Source organism: Lytechinus variegatus, chromosome 2 (genome assembly GCF_018143015.1).
Source record: "Lytechinus variegatus isolate NC3 chromosome 2, Lvar_3.0, whole genome shotgun sequence".
Classification (NCBI taxonomy): Eukaryota; Metazoa; Echinodermata; class Echinoidea; order Temnopleuroida; family Toxopneustidae; genus Lytechinus; species Lytechinus variegatus.
In genome coordinates this window covers 39,102,851-39,124,029 of record NC_054741.1, presented here as the reverse complement: position 1 = coordinate 39,124,029, position 21,179 = coordinate 39,102,851, and the positions used below count along the sequence as shown (strand labels likewise).

The 21,179-nt window shown below is 36.5% G+C and overlaps 1 protein-coding gene across 4 annotated transcripts in view; it reads left to right on the top strand.

Annotated features, from left to right (window-relative positions):
* Positions 1-20,828, top strand: part of LOC121408069 (mitogen-activated protein kinase kinase kinase 7-like) — a 44,365-nt gene extending 23,537 nt beyond the window's left edge. For 3 of the 4 annotated variants that reach the window (XM_041599393.1, XM_041599397.1, XM_041599395.1), the window contains 10 exons: positions 2,146-2,291; positions 5,063-5,112; positions 8,625-8,774; positions 9,780-9,850; positions 11,243-11,804; positions 11,974-12,066; positions 13,121-13,525; positions 14,718-14,867; positions 15,925-16,095; positions 17,433-20,828. In XM_041599393.1, coding sequence (XP_041455327.1) covers positions 2,146-2,291; positions 5,063-5,112; positions 8,625-8,774; positions 9,780-9,850; positions 11,243-11,804; positions 11,974-12,066; positions 13,121-13,525; positions 14,718-14,867; positions 15,925-16,095; positions 17,433-17,704 — 2,070 coding nt within the window. In that variant the 3' untranslated portion in view covers positions 17,705-20,828. The remainder of the gene's footprint in view (positions 1-2,145; positions 2,292-5,062; positions 5,113-8,624; positions 8,775-9,779; positions 9,851-11,242; positions 11,805-11,973; positions 12,067-13,120; positions 13,526-14,717; positions 14,868-15,924; positions 16,096-17,432) is intronic. The other variant, XM_041599396.1, reaches the window with a different exon arrangement.
* The last annotated feature ends 351 nt before the right edge of the window (positions 20,829-21,179 follow it).

The following is a 21,179-nucleotide window of genomic DNA, read 5'->3' as shown; positions in this document are numbered from 1 at the left end:
GGTAGATGGACTTGGGGGACCTGCATGTTATGCTGCAGTTGGAGGTCACATGGTAAGGTCAAAGGTCATTTTCAGGTCAACGTTAAAGTTTACATGCAAGACTCTTATGACACCTAACTCCGCAACCGTAAGTCGCTTTTCAACCAAACTTGGATGGTAGATGGACTTTGGGGACCTGCATGATGTGCTGCAGTCAGAGGTCACATCGTAAGGTCAAAGGTCATTTTCAGGTCAACGTTAAAGTTTACATGCAAGACTCTTATGACACCCAACTCCGCAACCATAAGTCGCTTTTCAACCAAACTTGGATAGTGGATGGACTTGGGGGACCTGCATGTTAGGCTGCAGTCGGAGGTCACATGGTAAGGTCAAAGGTCATTTTCAGGTCAACGTTAAAGGTTTAATGTAAGACTCTCTTATGACACTTAACTCTGCAACCGTAAGTCACTTTTCAACCAAACTTGGATGGTGGATGGACTTGGGGGACCTTCATCTTTAATATGCTGCAGTCGGAGGTCACACAATAAGGTCAAAGGTCATTTTCAGGTCAACCTTACCTAACTCCACAACCGTAAGGTGCTTTTCAACCAAACTTGGATGGTAGATGGAATTGGGGGACCTGCATGTTATGCTGCAGTCGGAGGTCACATGATAAGGTCAAAGGTTATTTTCAGGTCAACCATACCTAACTCCGCAACCGTAAGGTGCTTTTCAACCAAACTTGGATGGTAGATGGACTTGGGGGACCTGCATGTTATGTTGTAGTCGGAGGTCACACGATAAGGTCAAAGGTCATTTTCAGGTCAATCTTACCTAACTCCGTAATCTTAAGGTGCTTTTCAACCAAACTTGGATGGTAGATTGACTTGGGGGACCTGCATGTTATGCTGCAGTCGGAGGTCACATGATAAGGTCAAAGGTCATTTTCAGGTCAACCATACCTAACTCCGCAACCGTAAGGTGCTTTTCAACCAAACTTGGATGGTAGATGGACTTGGGGGACCTGCATGTTATGTTGTAGTCAGAGGTCACACGATAAGGTTAAAGGTCATTTTCAGGTCAACGTTAAAGTTTACATGCAAGACTCTCTTATGACACCTAACTCTGCAACCGTAAGTCGCTTTTCAACCAAACTTGGATAGTAGATGGACTTGGGGGACCTGCATGTTATGTTGTAGTCGGAGGTCACATGGTAAGGTCAAAGGTCATTTCCAGGTCAACGTTAAAGGTTTAATGTAAGACTCTCTTATGACACTTAACTCTGCAACCGTAAGTCACTTTTCAACCAAACTTGGATGGTGGATGGACTTGGGGGACCTTCATCTTTAATATGCTGCAGTCAGAGGTCTCAAAATAAGGTCAAAGGTCATTTTCAGGTCAACCTTACCTAACTCCGCAACCGTAAGGTGCTTTTCAACCAAACTTGGATGGTAGATTGACTTGAGGGACCTGCATGTTATGCTGCAGTCGGAGGTCACATGATAAGGTCAAAGGTCATTTTCAGGTCAACATTAAAATTTACGTGCAAGGCTCTTAAGGCAAGTGTTATTCCATCCCAGTCATATTACAATGAAGTTTCGATACAATTCTGTTGCATGCCTTCGCGAATCACGATATTTCTGGTTATTTTCATATGTGGGCGAGACACAAAATCGCTTTTGCCTTGTTTTAATGTTTAGTTAAAGATAGATGGCAAGTAACTCTGCTGTTCCACTATTCCCATCTGAGAAGATAAAGTTTTTGAAAAGGCTTTAAAACAGGTTTATACAGAGTACTATTGACATATGTAGGCCTATCCATTTTCTGTATTGTGCAGTGCACATTGAAGGTTTGGCTATTGGTTTTGATCCCTGTGATTTTTTCATTTATCGTTATAGACTGTATGAAAACTATTCTTTAGTTTCTTTGGGAAACAACAATCACAACTAGCTTTCTTGCCCAAGTTAATCATATTCACTTGTCCGTATAACCAAGGCATATACATGTAATATGGAATGTCATGAATCTGATATAATGTATTCCTCTTCTGTGTGCCTTGCCTGTCTATCTTTGTCTTTCTATATTGCTCTCTCCCTCTCCTCCTCCCCCCCCCCCCCTCTCTCTCTCTCTTTCTCTGGTCTTTCACTCAAATGGTGGCATGATCAGATTGCCGATCTTGGTCTTGCAACAGACCTGCAAAGTTCAACTGGTGATAAATGCTGGGGTACTGACAGTCACAAGCCTCCGGAAGCATTCAGGACAGACATACCCAACTCTGTCAAGATTGTTACTCCAGAGTATGATGTATACAGGTGAGAGCTGGAATATGATTTCAAGTATTCAAATCTTATTGCATATAAAACCATTGGTGACACATTTATATACCCAATGGATGCAAATTGTTTGATCATTTGAAAATTATTGAAGGGGTTTGTTAAAGGGATATCCCAGGCTGAAAATAATATGATTTTTAACTCTGAAAATTTCATGTCATTAAAATCAGAAAAGGAATAACAAATTCCTGATATTTTTAAATGTTTGCATTATTTTGATGAAACAGTTCTATTTGTCTCTTTATGAATACATGCAATGAGCAAGCTGATGAGTTCATATCCCCTCTTATCGGAGGCGCGATAGCTCAGTCGGTAGAGCGGGGGGATCGTATTCCGGTGACCCGGGTTCGATTCCCACTTGGTGCGCTAGTGCCCTTTGGTAAGGCATTAATCCTCAGTACCAGGTCCTTCGGAGGGGACCTTAAGCCGTCGGTCCTCTGGTTGCTTGCTTACAAGCATTCATGCTTTCTTAGCAATCAGGTAAAAAAAATCACCAATCACCAATGAATTCTTTTGTATTTTATTAGATAAAGTTACAGTCCGACCTCTCTTATCCGGACACGTTGGGACCAGCACCAATCCGGATAAGGGATTTATCCGGATCTGGGAGACCCAATATTAAATACACGCAGCTGCCTCCGCGACAGTAGCTGCACGTAGTCTATTTAGTGGGCATACACAGACAGTATTCACTGCAGTGTCAGTGCAAATTATAGGCGGTATTTTTTACGGAAATAAAATCAATTGGTGGCCAAAACTGTTGGATAATTTACCTGCTCAAATAATTGAGGTATAAATCGAGCATACCTCAAAAATAAAAAGAGAATGAAAGACTCGATGAAACTAAGTTTTACAATTAGATCATCGCGGCGGCTATCGCAGCTTCGCAATGTCAGCCATTGTTACACTGACTGTAGGCTTAACCCTATCTAGGCCGGGGTATTTTTTGAGTTCCTATGGCCGGGGGTGGGGGGGGGCTGGGAGGCCCCCCCCCTAAGATCTCAGCCGTCGACCGTGGGATCGCGCCGAAAATTGGCACGCGGGTTGTCTGGGACATAATCTACAAGATTGTATAGTAATTTATTTCATGCGAATGGCTATTAAGTGATAAAATGCTAATTTATGCGTAATTAGTATGCGAAATCATACTTTTTCCTCTAACTCCCTGAATAAAGCTCCAAATGTACTAATTTTTGGTGTAGAAACTCTTTGTGGTGTCCTCAGCAAGAGTACATGAAAAAAATTGTGTTATCAAATCATTTTCTTATGTATTATATTGTTTTTTTGCAAATTCTTATGTATTTCTTTGTTTTTTTACCTTTTGTTTTTCATTGTTTTTTCAATGAAATTTGTTGGGGACTCTTCTGTGATCATAAAAATCATAAAATGAATACATTTAGACTGGCAAAACTAAAAATAATCATACATTTATGAATTTTGGTTGAAAACACAATTTGGATTGACTTTGTACACGAAATCACATTTTTGAGCAATTTTCGGTCTGACATGCAGTTGCGTAATTTCGGAACCACTTACCCGGGTGACGCAAAATTGGTCTCAAACGTTGCGCAAGACTTGAAAGTAAAAACTCAGCGAGCGACGTGGTAAAAAAATTTCGCACGGCGAAAATATCGCGCGATTCGTTGAGGGGGGGCCTCCGAGGCCCCCCCCCCGACCTAGATAGGGTTTAACATGATAGATGGTGCTGTCCGTATTGAGGCTTAGCGTTAGCTAGCGAGACATGTGTTGTCCGGGAAACAAAAAGAGAACGTGATGAAATGTTTGCACTGCGCCCCAATTTCCTGGAAAATTATCCTGTCTAAGTTCTTTCGGTGATTTGGGTGAGATATTTTCATGAAAAATAATGTTGTTTTAGGTAGACTATATTGAAAAATATATGTAATCAAAGTGGGTTTGCGGATAGGATTGAGTTTAGATTGCAATCTCAATTTACTCACGTACTAAATTGAATAAAAATAAAAAAATCTCGGCAAATGTGCGTCCGGATAATAGAGAGATCCGGATAAGGGTAGGCCGGAGAAGAGAGGTCGGACTGTATATTGGTTTAAATTTTATGCCAAGAATGAAAAAAAAAATGGATTGACAAATAATTTCATGCATTAGATATCCATTACTGTTCTAATTTTGGTATAGCATGGACCTACCACTACTGGACATTCAACAAGAGAATTTTATGGCTACCACCTTTTTTTCAGCTGTCAAAATTGCTGTCACACGGCTAGCTTTCTCTTTACTTGCCCGCTTGTGTAATTTATGATAGTCACTGCGTTATCATTTGCCCGCTTTTGACAAGAGATGACCATGTTATAGCTCTACTTGATCACGCATGAGGGAAAGCCCCTGCATTTCATTACCAATAAGACATGCTATTTACATTGGGTTTTCATAGCATAATATTATGGTATTCATCTTGTGCAATTGTCTGATCATCAAAAAAAAAGATAAGTGCGATTCTATGTAAAGATAACTTTAAAATGTTAGGTTATTTATGTCTTTCTGCATATATTTCTTACAAATTATTGTTGCAGTATATAAAAGTATATATTTCTATGAGAATTTTTGTGACATAGGAAACTTCAAGGTATAAGGCTCTGGACATTAAAGGGGGCACAGTGCATATTTGGGTGAGAGGGGGGGGGGATACGGGTAGACTGCCCCCATCCAAATAAGCCCCTGATGGAAAAAAAAATCTGTAAATCTATTTTCTTTGTTTTTGTATTGTCCTTCAGCTTTGGAATGACTTTGTATGAACTTCTTACAGGGATTCACCCTTACTCTGGTGAGTGATTTACTTCCTGTTCAGTACCACTATCGATACAGTCATGTAATGACAAAATTTCAACAGTTAAATTAGAATTAACTACCCGGTAGGTTCTCAATTGAGTATATAGTGCTGATAAGTGCAAGTGCTAAATCAAGTTACACATCATTTACAAATGGTCCAAATTTTAGGAAATCCCAATTTTTGAATTTCATATGAGTTGCAGCTGACTATTTATGCAATTTGTTCCTTTGATGCAACATTGGAAAGAAAGTGATGAATAAATGCAATACAATTATTGTGAAAATATGCTGTTATATTTGCCCTTTCATAAAAACGTCAGTGAGAGAATGTAAAGGTATCACTGCTCATTTAGCAGCATCTTTTGACTACTTGGGGAATTAGACAATTTATTTCCATGGTTCTCATGATAAACAATGTCTTGAACATGAGATATCAGAAAAGGCATTTTGTAGTTTTTGTCTCCATTTTCCCTATAATCAACAAGATCATTGTCTTGTCACTTTGTAGAATGTCTTGAACATGAGATATCAGAAAAGGCATTTTGTAGTTTTTGTCTCCATTTTCCCTATAATCAACAAGATCATTGTCTTGTCACTTTGTAGAATGTCTTGAACATGAGATATCAGAAAAGGCATTTTGTAGTTTTTGTCTCCATTTTCCCTATAATCAACAAGATCATTGTCTTGTCACTTTGTAGAACTTTTGTAGAAATAATTACCTCAAAATAAGTTCTGCAGCTCAAGTTTGAGGAGGAAAAAAGTTCTGCAACAAGCTTGAGGGGTAATAAATTTCTTAGTGTGCCATCATGAATTTGGTATTATTGGAAAGTATGATTATTCCTCTTTACAGTATTATGGAATTTAGCAACAAAAAAGATATCGTCATTCAAATTGGCTTTTCAAAACTTCTTTTTTTTTTTGGGGGGGGGCACTATTTTGGCTCTGCAGTGCCATACACATTCTCAAGAGGTTTTTAATTGCCTTGGCTACCTTTTTTTTTTTAATTATGTGTTTTATTGTTTTTCAAAATCACATATAATCACAATATTTACAGGTAACTGGAAATGATTTGAAACAGTTCAAAAGCAGTAAAATCACAAAACAGAGATGAAATAAAAAATAAATGGAAAAAAAATAAAAAGGGTGACATAAATCAAAATGAAACATTGGATGATACAGGTTACTTTATAGGGAATACACATTGAGATGAATTTACATGTATAATCATTTGTAGCATATTACTCTGCATTGTACAAGTCTCAATTTAAGATACAAAAACAAATAGAATGGAAAAGGGGGAACTACCTGTATCTAAAATAAAAATCATGTATCAAATCGCCACTTCTTAAAGTGTACAGTGAGTTTGTTTCTTTTCTTGGCTAGGTGATGCTCAATTTCATTTTGTTTCTTCACAAAACTTTTAAATATTGCCTTGGCTACCTTATCCTCTGGGTATTAATTTTGCAGCAGAGGTCCCACTAATCTGTCGATCAAAAACAATGCACACATTATTATATATTTAAAATCATTAATGATGCTTGATGATAATTTTGTTGTTATGTATATTGAAGTGACTAACACATTTTTACGGAATCTGCATTCCTCCAGATTGGAACATGTCTACTGATAACTCCTACAATGTGAATTAAAAGGTACTCCTATATTTTGATACCAGTGCCAGGTTGTGTCCTTGTAACTAATATAATGCACTTATCAATTATATCTCTGGCCCTAGGTTTCCCAAGGACCAGCAGGGACTTACCGGGGGATATACATTTTGCTGAGTAGTTTTCAGCTACACAGAATTACATCCCCACTAAAGTAGCTTGAAGTCCCCGCACTGCTAGGCATGCATTTTCTGTACATCCCCCACTATGACCATTTCATAAAGAGTTTAAACTGTGGTCACTTTGCCATTATGGCAACAACCATGGAAATCTTGATTCTGATTGGCTGCTGAGCCCTGTTAACATGGTTGTTGCCATAATGGCAAAGTTACAATAGTTGTAAGTCTGGACCCAGGTTCCCGCTAGCCGCACTACAATGTGACAATCCCCGCATAGGCATGACCCCACAGGCCTGGACTTATGACATGTGCAATATAGGAATCGACCTAAAGCAAAATTCATCTAATTCAAGAAGTAGTTCAATTAATGAAATACAGGCATTCCTTTCATATCAGTTATACTGTCAACATACTTCAAACCACAGTTATGTGGTAAAATATTCTGATTCTTGATAACCAAACAACCACCATGACTTGTGTTTCCAACTACTCAGAATGACAGGTCTCCTTGCATTGCAGCAGCGCACACAGATGTACACTTCAGCTCAAAAAAGTATTGTCGCATCAACCATCGAAATGCAGTGGCTTTCGCCTTGCTGCCTTCACAGCCAAGGAATTTAATCTTCCCAGAATGCATTTTCACTTTACAGAAAGTATGCTCAAAGTAGCTAATAGAATCTTCAAAAAATGTGCTATTAGTATGTTCCTAGAGAGAATAAAACTTATGTGTTTGCAGCGTTTCTTTCAAAAATGTTTTGTGTACAAAACAATATGTGTATTCAGTATCTGAGAGTATGGTGTCACATCTTCGGGTAAGTTCCCACTATGTCCCGGCAGTGCCAGGAAAACATTTTGTACAGCCAGGCGCCACCACCTGCCATCAAATTTCCAGGTTCAAGATGATATTTCCGGGTTTCAGGCTGATCTGATAATCAGACATTCACTTTCACAATTTCGTAATTATGTTCAGTGTATTTTGGCATGAGAACATCGCAAAATGGCCGTCACGCAAAACTAGCGTGCGATTGTGAATCACACAGTATACCGTAACCCAGGGAGCTCCGGCCCGCCAAACGGCGCGCTTTGCGGACCGGAGCTCCCTGGGTTAGGTATACCGATGCAAACAGCGTGTGGCAGTGTGTCTACGTTGAAGCGCTGAGAGATCGAGAGTGTGGTGAGTCGATTGAGTCAACTGAGTGAGAACAAAGCAAAAATACAGAGTTTTATGGCACTGGGACTTTTTTATTTTTGGTACAAATTCATTTCTTTGGAGAATACAATACCACATTATTGTCTGGAAATAGTGATGGAACATGCAAACGAATTCATTCATTTTGTTAGCAGTATTGTATTGGATTTAGACTCGGATCAATAGTTACCACAACGTATGTCTGGAAAGTGTTACGGAACATTGTCATTGATTGCCATTGCGATTTTAAGTGTTTACTATACATGGATTCTTGAGGACTTCGCTCTCGTCATGTGCGCTTTGCGCACATCAATTTAGTTCACAAACAAATTTTAAGGGCCAAGAGCAATTTGCCACTTGCATCCCTGTCTACTGTACATCCCTGGCTGGGGATATAATTCATAAGTGCATTTGAACATTTTGTACTTGGATTCACCAATATTCACTCACAGAATTTTTAATGTAATTCAAAGTTTCAGATATTTTTAAAATGAAGCTAATATTCCTAACACTGTTATCTTTTGTATATTAGATAGAGGATTTGATATGATGAAGATACTGAAAGTGGAATCCAAACAATCTCCCTGTCTGGATCCTGTTCCTGAAAACACTCCTCAAGATCTGATAAGTATAATGGAAAGGTCTTGGAGCTATGAACCAAAGGATCGACCAAATTTTAAAGGTTCGTTTATCGCTGATTTACCCTGCATGCAGGGTGTAGCATGTGCTAGTCCTACATTGTAATATATTCAGCAATGCAATACATGTTGTGATTATACTTTGGACAGGGTAGTGCTTGGTGAAGGGCCCACAGAAATGAGATGTTTAAGCAATTAAAAGGGTTGAATATAAACCACAATAGTGCCCTTATCCTAGGTCTATTCTTTTGACATCATATAATTAAAGAAGCTCACCCTAGTCATGGGACAAGTATTGATGTGCATCTAGAGAAGTGCGAGGTCACAGCTTGTTGCAAAATCCAGGAATTATGACCACATTTTTATCAGTTTATGGTGGCTCAAAGGAAATACACACAAATTAAATCAATTGTAAATATAAGTTTTATTTTCTGAATTGTAAAAACCAACAATCCAAATAAGTCTGATGCTTGAGACTACAAATTCCAAAACAAGTTCAACAAACTACATTGTACTCTCTTTGTGTATGGCATGACATTAAATAAGTAATTGTTCTGCCTTTAATGTTTTGTCAGAAAAATATAAAATTTCTGTAGCAAACTGGTAATGTGGTAACGAAATTGTACGGCAGCATAGGCACAAGATCCGTCTAGGAGGTGTCAAATTGACCCCCTCCCATGACCATTTGATTAAGGGTTAAGTCAGTAAATTTCATTTTTATGAACATTGATTATTTTTCATATTGATCTATTATCAGCTATTTAATTGCCTACTTGCTCTCTTGAATAGCTAGAATACACAGTCCTAATGGATCTCTTCTAGTCTATTATTTAGACAGCTAATGTAAGTTTTTGACCAAGGAGGGGTTTATGCCTGTAAAAAGGATCCTGCATTATCACATAAATGTCCTATTGCAGCCTAACATTTCTAACCCAGCCTGTGTCTACTATTACTTTCATCAAGATTATGCCTGAACAGCTCTAAATTTTAGGAAAATACGTTTAATCTTATTCTCATCAATTGCATTAAAACTTTCTTTTATTCCCTAGATATTACAGATAAGGTTGCACATCTAGGTACTCGTCCAACCCATGAATCATTAGGACATTATTTAGGAAAGGTTTGTCTCAAAATTTGTTTTATCATGATATAAAAGTTCATTATCTTTTGTAAGTGAATCCCTGTCATTGTATTTAACCCTATCTAGGCCGGGGGGGAGGGGGCCTTGGAGGCCCCCCCTCAACGAGTCGCGCAATATTTTTGCCGCGCAAATATTTGACCCTGCTGCTCACTGATTTTTTACTTTCAAGTCTTGCGCAACTTTTGAGACCAATTTTGCGTCATTCGGGTACGCGGTTCTGAAATTATGAAAGGTTATGTAAGTGCATGTCGGACCAAAATTTGCTCAAAAAACGTGATTTCGTGTACAAAGTCAATGTGAATTGTGTTTTCAACCAAAAATCATAAATTTATGATTATTTTTAGTTTTGCTGGCCTAAATGTATGTATTTTATGCTGTGTATTATCTTAGAAGAGTCCCCAACGAATTTCATTGAAAAAACAATGAAAAACAAAGGGTCCAAAAACATAGAAATACATAAGAAATTGCTAAAAACAATAAAATACATTAGAAATTGATCTGATATCACAATTTTTTCTCATGTACATTTGCTAACAAAGAGTTTCTATGCCAAAAATTAGAACAATTAGTGCTTTATTTATGGAATTGGAGGAAAAAGTATGATTTCGCATACTAATTATGCATAAATAAGCATAATTACGTAATAACAATTCACATGAAATAAATTACTGTACAAATTTGTAGATTATATCCCAGAGAACCTGCGTGCCAATTTTCGGCGTGATCGTGCGGTCGACGGCAAAGATCTCAAGGGGGGGCGTGGGAGGCCCCCCCCCCCCCGGCCATATGAACTCCCAAAATACCCTGGCCTAGATAGGGTTAAAGAACACCAAACGTTATTTGCTGCAATACTTTTTTTACATTGGATGATACTACCAAGATAAATCATAATATAAAATGTGAAAGAACAAAATATGCACATTGTTCTATGATAATTCCTTATTTAGTTAGAGCCCTGTGTCATAAAATATGCAATCAATTGTATAGCCTTTTAGCCAGGCATAACTTTAAGTCTATTGAAAACCCATGTGCAGGAATCAAATTGTGAATATTATTGTATCTCTTTATGTTACACCTCTTAACTGGTTACAAACTGTCTGATTTTAAGCAAAATATTTTACCCTCTTGTGACTTCTTAATATTGAAAAGCTTGGATGGTGGAAGAGGAGGGGCACCTTTTTTTTTTTTTTCTAATTTTCCATGATAGACAAGAGGTGCCCCTTCATTTTTCTTGTCCAAGCTTGATGATCCGTTGTCTCTGAAAAATACAATTACGAAAATTTGTATCTTAATCATGTTCCACATTTTACAATCCTGGTATTTTGTCTAATATTTTAAGGTGTTTTTTCTTCTGTTATGTAAATAAAACAGCCACAGAACATAACAGAACAGGATAAAGCCCCAACCAGACCTCAGAGTAAAACCAGTACAAAAGCTCAACCTGTGACAGACAGTGAATCTTTAAGACAAGGTATCAGAGGATTATCCTTGAATGACCATCCCACCACTTTACCTATCACTGAAAAAGTAATGCAACATCACATTGATGTTCAAGAAAGTGTGCCCACTAATAATGGTCCAGAAGCATCTAGCACTATGGATCAGCCAGCCCTCCAGGATGCTTCTAAGCCTTCAAGCTTTGGACATTTGAAAAGTCAGGTATCAGGCCAGCAGAATGAGGGTAACTTCCGTTTATCAATGGAATCTGGACAATCAATGAATTTCACAGGTTTAGTTGGTGTTCCTACTGATACAGCAAGTGGCCTTAGTGCAAATCAATCTTTACAGTCCAACATGGAACATGAAAGAGAGTCAAGTCCGTTGAACAGGGCCAAGCATAGGCATGGAAGTGGGAAACCAGTTCCTGCTGAGAGCTCACATGGTGCCTCTGAATATGCAGTAGGACCCATGGGAGGAGGACCTATACACCAAGGTAGATATTAATTCTCCATTTCAGTTCTTGACTAACTTGACTTTGATAGCAATGATAATAATGAAAGGGATTTGTCAGGCATTTAAAAATGAAAAAAATGTACTGATTATGAATGAAAGTAACAGATATGTTTTATAAATTAAAAAATAAAAAAATTTCATCTTTACAGAAAGTCCCGCAGTGCCCCCATTCCAATTCGCACCTATAGAGAGAGACCCAGTGATCATCTTCCATTCGTCACAACCAAGCGATCAGGGATTTGGTAAGGGAAAGATACTTTTATTAGAATGATCTCCATGTAATACAACTTTCACTCTTTACAAGGTATGGGAGGTAAAGAGAGAGCCCTATAGTACTTATAAAAATACCTATAACAATCATACTGCAATGGTGAACAATTACAGAATTAATTGAAAAGAAAAATTACATGCAAGATGAAATAGATGAAATTCAAAAGCATTTATATCAAATTAACAATACACAATGAATACATAGAGTGATCGAAATGTAACAATAAAATGGTAAACTACGTGAACATTAAAATAAGATGAAATAGGCGATAAAGATCATGCTACTGGCATGAGAATAAAAAAAAAACGGAGAAGCAAACAAATAATACTATAATTTATTAGTACAGATAAAATAACAATTAAATAAAAACAAGACAATTCTCTAATTGCACAGAACCCCCTTGTGGAGATGTTGACTGTATCTAGTTTAAAAAAAAGAAAATAGCTTGTTTAAAAAGGTCTTACAGTGAAAAAAAATAACATCATGTTATGCAGGGCCAACTGAAAATCAGCTATATCTGAAGATAAGATTTATTATTATATTGGAAGGTTTTCATTATTATTTCATTTGGAAACTGTTAGTTTGTGCATGTTTGAAATTTTCATGAATTTGCATTTGAAAATTACCAAAACTACCATATATCAAATGAACACATCCTTTAAAGTTATAAATGTATATCATTTGAAAAAGGAAATCCCATGAGCAAGCGATTGAAATTTGGTATGAAATTTATTTTATATGCAAAGACAAAAAAAACTATGGACCTACAAAGTAAAGTTCTTGGGATATACTAAAACAAAATTTAGTCCCCTAAGATGGTAGGACTTCTCCCCCCTCCCATTTTAAAATAATGTGTGTTTCAAATTTCAAGAAATTTCCTCTCATTAACGTGTGCTTATAGTAGATATATTTTTTTAAAGATATGACCGATCTGATGCTGATGGGTGGCCTATCATTAGATTTGGGCGACACATGACAACTGTGTCAAGTTCAAACTCATGGTCATATATATGTCATTTTTACAGAAATTCAGCTGAAGGTGAATCTGACTGTGCCATTCCGGACTTCACTTGCAGCAAAAATGGATCAAGTCATGAAGAGTCTTGAAAGGAGTAAGCAACGACACTATTGGGACAGCAGTTCATCCCTACCTTCTTTGTTTTCCTTGATGGGTGATATCACTCTCCATAGACTCGTTCTTCCTGCTACAACCGATGAAGATGATTTTACACTTTACCTGCATGTGTGCAGCAATGACGATCTTGATATGCTTCATAGAAAATCAAAAAAATTACATGAAATCTTGTATGGTTTCTTTGTGGATGCTAATCTCCAAGAAGCATGCCATCCTGTCAAACCAACTCTGAAAGTAGACCTATTGGAGGAGCAGTACAATAGAGCAAAGGAATTCTTTCAAAAGAGAGAAAAGGGTAGGTTGTCCAATAACAGTTCCTACCCCAGAAACATACCCTATTCAGTTCATTAAAAAAGGCAAATCTTGATCCTGTAATTACAATCTCTACTTGTCAAATGATTTGAGGATAAATTCATTATTTGATTTATAAGGAGTATTGTGCTCTGTATATAGTATCTTGCATCACTGCATAATTTATCACACATATTCTAAAGATTTCAAAGAATCTTTGCTAATGTTTGTGAATTCAATGGAAATCTTTTGAATCGATGAATGAATTGATACATTGTCATTTCTGTTCAAGTTAATTATACAAAAGATATCTCTAGAAATGTAAAATAAAATACAGGTGACTCTGCATTAGTCAAATCTTGGCAAAATTTGACTTAGAAGAGATATTTAACATATGTTTCCAATAATCTTGTCTGAAAATTTGCTAAGACTTGGGCCATTATTGGACTAATGGAAGGTTGACTTATGCAGAGTTGCCAGCAATTGTGTATAGCATTAAAGGGGAAGTTCACCCTAACAAAAACTTTGTTGTAAAATTAGCAAGAAATAAAATAGAATATATTGGTGAAGGTTTGAGGGAAATCCATTAAAGTTTGATAAAGTTATGAGAATTTCAATTTTTTTTTATTTGAGATGTCATAAACGAGCAGCTGCCCCATATGTTATTTAATTTTGAATGCATAAATTTCATATTTTAATGGTTTGTGATGACTTATTTTTTATTTTTCTTTTAGGAGCTGTTGTAAAAAAAAATGTGTATTGAGGTACAAGGTACAATAAACACCATTTTCAATTTTTCTGAGAAAATGACATATTGATTTTTTACCATAAGATATGTGGGAAAGCTGCTCAATATGACGTCACAAATCAAATAATTCTAATAACTTTTTTATTCGTTGATGGATTTTTCTCAAACTTTTGCCAATAATTTTAATTCTTTTTTCTGCTATTTTTACAATAAACTTTTTTGTAAGAGTGAACTTCCTCTTTAACATAAAGATTTCTACCTAACCAGTGTTGTGTGTATATGGACAGAATTGAATGATGGTTTTAGTCAGGGAATTGACTGTTTATTTTGCTTCTGTCAAATTTACCCCATGCTTTGTTTGAAAGCATTTTGTTAGATATTTGTGTGCTATCAAACTAGTTTTTCATAGTCCGGGTTTTTACATTTGAAGTATTGTTATTCCCTCCAGATACAAAGAGTAAGAATTCAAAGCATAGTGACAGTGAATCAAGTACAACACAGTCAAATAAAACCAATCCAGAAGATACCTTAGCTAGTAACAAACCAGGACCTACTTTCCCTCAGACAAGTTCCAGTGGAGCTGTGCAGATTAATACAGGTAAATATCAAGCTACTATTCAATATGTAGGTCACAGAGTAAAAAAAATATAGAGAGTAGAGACATTCATATTGCCATTGACATAAATTTTGAATGGCAGAACTGTTGTTGTTTCTTTGTGTTTTTAATGCCTCCTTCCCAGCACCCAGTGGCAAGTGTCCCTGTCCAAGTGTATGGTTGGAACAACCCCTTATCGACCACCTAATTTTTTTAGCATCGTATTTGCGAAAATATTTATCAGTTTTACCTAGTTTTCGTCTCGTTTGTGCAGAAAATTGAGCAGATTAGATTCTTATGTTTCGATCGGCGACTGATTCAATTCGCTTATATACAACGAATACGACGATTTTACATTTGCTCATTTCACCCTACTTTTGAAACGGACCACCCGCGATACACAAAGTTTATGGCTGATTCTTGTCACGGTGTCAAAATATTTTGACTCTTCCAAATCAGTTCTATGATGTCAAAATGCGAAATGATCGTCTCAATACTTCCACTGCGAGCTACGGCACATGATTCGACGATTGACGACGGATATTTGTTCTAAAGCCTTTCCTATCGGATTTCTTGGTATGAACAACTGTTTTTTGGCGGGGTTCGGGTCTAATCAAAACAATTTTGATAAATTTTTACCTTTTCCCCCTTCTTTTTATCTTGTGAAATCGATTCTTACTGTTCATATGGACACTGCGCCTACTCTCCCGCGCGTATCGTTTGTAATACGCAATAGTTTTAATGCGCACTAGGTGGTCGGTTTCAAAAGAGGTGGTCGAAATGTGGTGGTCTCACTATACATGGATGTATGGGCTATTTAAAAAAAAAAAAATGGGGGGGAGTTGAATGCTTGAAAGCCTGAATATCAATCAATTTTTGGCAGATATCAATGCTTGACAAATGCTGGAGGGGGGTAAGGGAGGGGGTAGGAAGGGCACTTGTCTTGAGGTCTCCCACCTGTATGTGGTCTATGATCTAGACTCTTCACACATCTATTTCCCAATATTCTCAAAGAATTGTGTATTATTTCACAAAGTCAATGTTTGTGTGTTTTGTGCAGGAAAATGTATGATTAATATGTCTTCTCTACCAAGCAATATGGTGATTGGAGATCAGCACATAACCAATAATTACTATGGTGGATCTGAACAGACAAGTAGAGGAAAGGGAGGAGCAGCAGGCTACTCTAAAGGTCGCCAACCTAAAAATAAGAAGAAAGAGAAGCTATGTGGTAATTAGGAGATTGAAATATTTTAATGGTAAAGTTTAAAATTGTTAATGTTTGATAAATATCATAATATTTTGATATGATCCACCTTATTTAACTAGGAAGGTAGATAAACCATCAAACACATCATTTCATGTCCCATTCTTACTATAAGATATATATTTCATTCATCATTTTTCAATTAGATATTGTAATTTATGGTATTTGTACTGCTGTATGTGATATCAGAACTGCCAACCTGTAGGATTCAATAGGATTTTTGCATGAGAGTAGGACAACAGGATTTATCTCAAGAAATTTTTTTATTTCCTAATTTTAAATATGTGTGTTACATGTGCTGTATTATGCATGTGTTAAAACACTGTGTTTTTATAGCATATACCTGTGCTTTTTTTTTATGAGACGGAAATAATGCATTTTTAGCAATGGGAAAAGAATAAGCACAATAAACACTAATAACTAATAATTTTTAGCTTATATGGGGTTTCGATTCTGAAATAAATGAGATTTTTGTGTACCGGTAGATAGTTTGTTTAACCACAGCACATGTATACTCTCATACTACACATCATAAGACGGTAAAATGGTCTATCTTCTAGATAGTAATTTTACTATCTTACCCCATTCTTCAACGATTTTCGAGATAGACCGTTTTACCTTCTGATGGCCGTGTGACGTGGTGGTAAACTGGTCTCACTCGAAGATAGATCATTTTACCATCTGACAGCGATGATTAAAAAAATCTCAATTAAGAAGGTTAAAAGGTTTATGTCAAAGCTTGTTTTATCTCCAAACGATATTTCCGACAATCGGCTAACTCAAAGATAGACCATTTTACCATCAAATCTGAAGGAAAAATACAAAAATGTACCAAGATAGTGGAAATTATCTCCGAATCAAGACATGATGGGATTTCTCGATAGCACCATTGGAAAGAGCGCCCTCACATTTCAAGGAAAGTGAATTTACCTCACAAAAGTCAAATATTCGAGTTAGACCGTTTTACCATCTGACGGCCGATAAGCAGGCCATCTAAGTAAAATTAAAAAAGGCCTTTTTATTGATAGCAAAATTGCAAAGGAATTTGGTGAGCTAGATTTTGCTTGTGATGCACATGGGGCAAAAATGGGATTTTTGTGTTGAAAATGGGATTTTCATCATATTTCAAACAATAGAAAACACATTTCTCATGTAGAAAATGGGCCATTCTAGATGATTTTCAGACTTTCTAATCAACTCCAAGTGACATCACCATTTTGGGGCATGTAATTTTATTCTCTTAACAAGGTTCAAATAAAACATATTTCGATTAAGAAGTTGTTGTATCTGTTAATTTGCAGAATCCAAGGAAAAGGTTACTGAGCTTTTACTTCAAGATACTGCTGACCTTGTCCCAGTCAAGCATGTGAAATCTATTGGGCGTTATTTAAGATTGACAGATGTGGATGTTGGTAATATAGAGTATGAACACAGACTTGAGAGGAGCAGTGAGATTGTCTACCAAGTTTTACTTGAGTGGAAACGACAGAATGGTTCTCAAGCTACCAAGGCATCTCTAGCCAGTGCATTATGGAAAGCCAAATGTTATGATGCTGCAAGCACTATTCGCTGATGGGAAGTTGTTTCAGATGTGCCTCAACGTTGAAGGTTTTTGATAGAACGCATTACATTTTCACTTCAAATTCAGAATTCAGAGTTGCCCATTTTCAGCAGAAGAGTTTGATTGAGATCAACATGATTTTCATTTTCTTGAATAGCATTATGAAAGATGTGTGAAAAGCAATGAACCATGACTCTTTATGAAACTATTTGCAATATAAATGATTAATGAGTGTTATGAATGAAACGATAATACACGCACTCAAAGAGTGCTTGTCTATGTTTGCTGGATAATGCAAGGAGCCAGTGTATGATGCATTTCAATGTTTTTTTTAGTACTCCAAGACCAATGGCTTACAGGTATTACACATGCAAATCAAAATTGTGGCATCTGATTCTGTGATTCTAGAGTGAGTGAGTTTCAAATGAATTACAGAATTTAGCAGCTTTGCTATTGCAAGCATTAGCCTACATTTAAATATTGCATGAAGCTTTATTAGACAGAGGATATTAATGTCATGATCATTGGGAGATATCGTACATGATCATTAAATGAAATTACCATTATGCATCAGGTAATAATAAATTATGAATATTTGTGATAATTGATAAACCAACCTTTTGTTACATCAGTCTGATAAATTGTTCTGTTCCATTCACATCCAGTACTAAAGATTGATGAATTTTAATTATTGTATCTATGTAAATACATACAAGTAGCTATATGATAATTCCAATAGGTTTCCTCATAAGCTGCAACCATTACGAATTAGAGTAATATATATAACATTATTGTCATATCCAATGGAGGTGAAGGCAAGACTTGGTGATCATGACTTCCGTCCATCTGTCACATATGTTCACATGCAAGACTCTTGTAACTAAAATTGGGTCCAGGGGTCATGCCAGGTATTTTGATGGGGGGGGGTGGAAGTATGATTTATTTTTTCTCAATTGAATATCAAGGGTGTTGTAAAGCTACACAATATAGGCTTGTGCCATCACATTGGGTTATTGGGTCGGGCAAACATGGATACCCGATCATTAGAGAAAAGGGCCACCTGAATTCCTAAAACATTGGGTCCAAATTACCTGACCATTCAAGAATTTTCCTATAATTTTCATAAAATATCAGTAAAGTGGACCAGACGTATCAGAGTGATCTTTTCTCAAATTGTCAGGTAAACTGGACCCAATGTAAATGTTTCTGGCTTTTTGGGAGTTCTTTTCTCGAATGGGCAGGCTTTGCGATTGCCCGACCAGACATGGCAACCAGATGTGATGACACAAACCCACAATACAGTGTGTCCCAGAAAAAAGGATACTGTAATTCAGTGTTAATTTTTTTGTCATCATAATCCTAAATTTGCTTCATGGGATGTACATCAATAAAAAGATATACTTCCCCTCTTTCATTTGAAGTCCATTTCAACATTAATAATGTAATGGATTGTTGAAAAACAAACATTTCCAACCTACAGCAGACAATGGGTTACTGGTGAATGCCAGATGAGTGTGATTTTGAGGTTGGCTTGAATGTTATGTTTGAATTCTTACTTGTAAAAGAAATTGCTTGAAATGATTATATGATGCAGGGCCCGCAGCCCAATGTTAGGGGGGGTGAACCACATAAAAAACTGCTACATTCCGAGCCAAAATGGCTTTCTCCTCTACACTTAAAAAGTGATGTACCCCTTTTCTGCTTCACCTTGCCCCCTTCAAACATGTTTTGCCGCCCCTGTGAATTTTGAGATAAATTTAATCAAAATTGTCACCATTGTAACATTGAGTTCCCATAACGTAGACTCCAACCCACAACAGCATTCACCATTAGCCTATTTTCTGCTGCTTTGTTGGGAAAATCAAATGCCTGTTTTTCAACGATTCATCGAATAGGTAAAAATCAAGCTTGTTTCATGCAATTTATTCTCGACCATGCGTCATTCATATTTGACTCATAGGATGTCAGATGGAAGAAGAAAAGATGGATATTAAGTTTGAAATTTGTTTTTTGAATAGATAGCAGGTAAAGCTAGAACTCAAAATCGCACCACTTTCCATTGTTTTAACTCAGTCATGTGTGCAGTTTACCTTGTAAATACATCACAATTCGGCCTTAGCCGCAATGATGTCTTGATGTTTATTAATAAACCATTTATCTATTTTTCTATATATGAACTTTGAGATGACTCTCAAATGAAAGAAGAGAGGCACATCTTTCCATTGATATACTTTACCTGAAGCAAATTTATGATTACAAAGGCAATAAATTACACTGAATTACAGGCTCTTTTTTTCTGGGATGTACTGTATATTCGTCTCTCCTTTATGTTCTTCTTCTCCCTTCCTATTTCTTTTTCCCCCCTCCTGTGTCTATTTCTTAATCAGAGGGGACAGTTGCATCTGTAACTTCAGTGCAATCGGGAGTCCAATTCTATGTAGGTCTGACCCCTGTATGTGGGACCTTCCTGAAGTTATTTGTTTCAATTTTCTAGTTCTTACTAAAGTTTGTAATGCTGTCATATTATTATGACTTTGGCAGTTCGTGAAGTGAATTAAAATCAATTGAGAAACATGGGCATCAGACATACAAAAAGAACATTTATATTATGTGGGATGGCCAAGTTAAAATCCTCCTGCAAGACTCTTTTTAAACTTGTATTTTTGTATCTGTTTCTCTCATGGTACATAATTGTTTTATGATACGTTGGTTCTACTTATCCACTTAAATTTGAGATTTACCAGTATATTTTTTTGTATTGAGACAAGATTGTCCTTATAGAAGATTTTTTTCAGTTACACAGAAAGATTTGTTTTGTACTCTTCTCCATCGTCATCATCATTATCTACTTTTTCTTCTTTCTTTACCTACATTTTCTTCCTTATCCCCTCGTTATTATTCCACTCCCTTTTTGCTTACTCATTTGAATAATTTATATATGTTATTGAATTGTCAATAAGCCAGTTCGTAGTTCATTTCTGCGCATGATCAGAGGAAGGTCATTTGTACTAAAATGACATGGTGGTTTAAAATCTAATGAGATAAGCACCAACTTTGATGTCTTGATTATTCATATATTCTTTTGAATTGTGCTTTTCATTTACATTCAACAATGTGTCCACAACGACTGGTATTTCACAGTGTAGTGTGGCCGGGGGTTCTAACAGGTCTTCCTCGCAGTCATAAGCAAGCCAACCCAAAAATAAAGATGTTGACCAAATGTAGTGTAGTAGGGTTCTGATTTATTGGTCTGCAATGCAGACCTCACTAGGCATTGCCTTCACAAATTATACATTCAAATATATTCAAAAATAAAGTCACATGATAAATTCAACCAATAGAGAAACAGAGAATGGAAGAACCCAGAAAAGTGGAAGAACCAAGGGTGAAAGGTGAACCAATGAGGATGAGATAGGATGATATGAATGAACAAGAATGTTCTGAATGTAAATGAGAAAATGACAATAGAAACATGTGAAGCTGTATG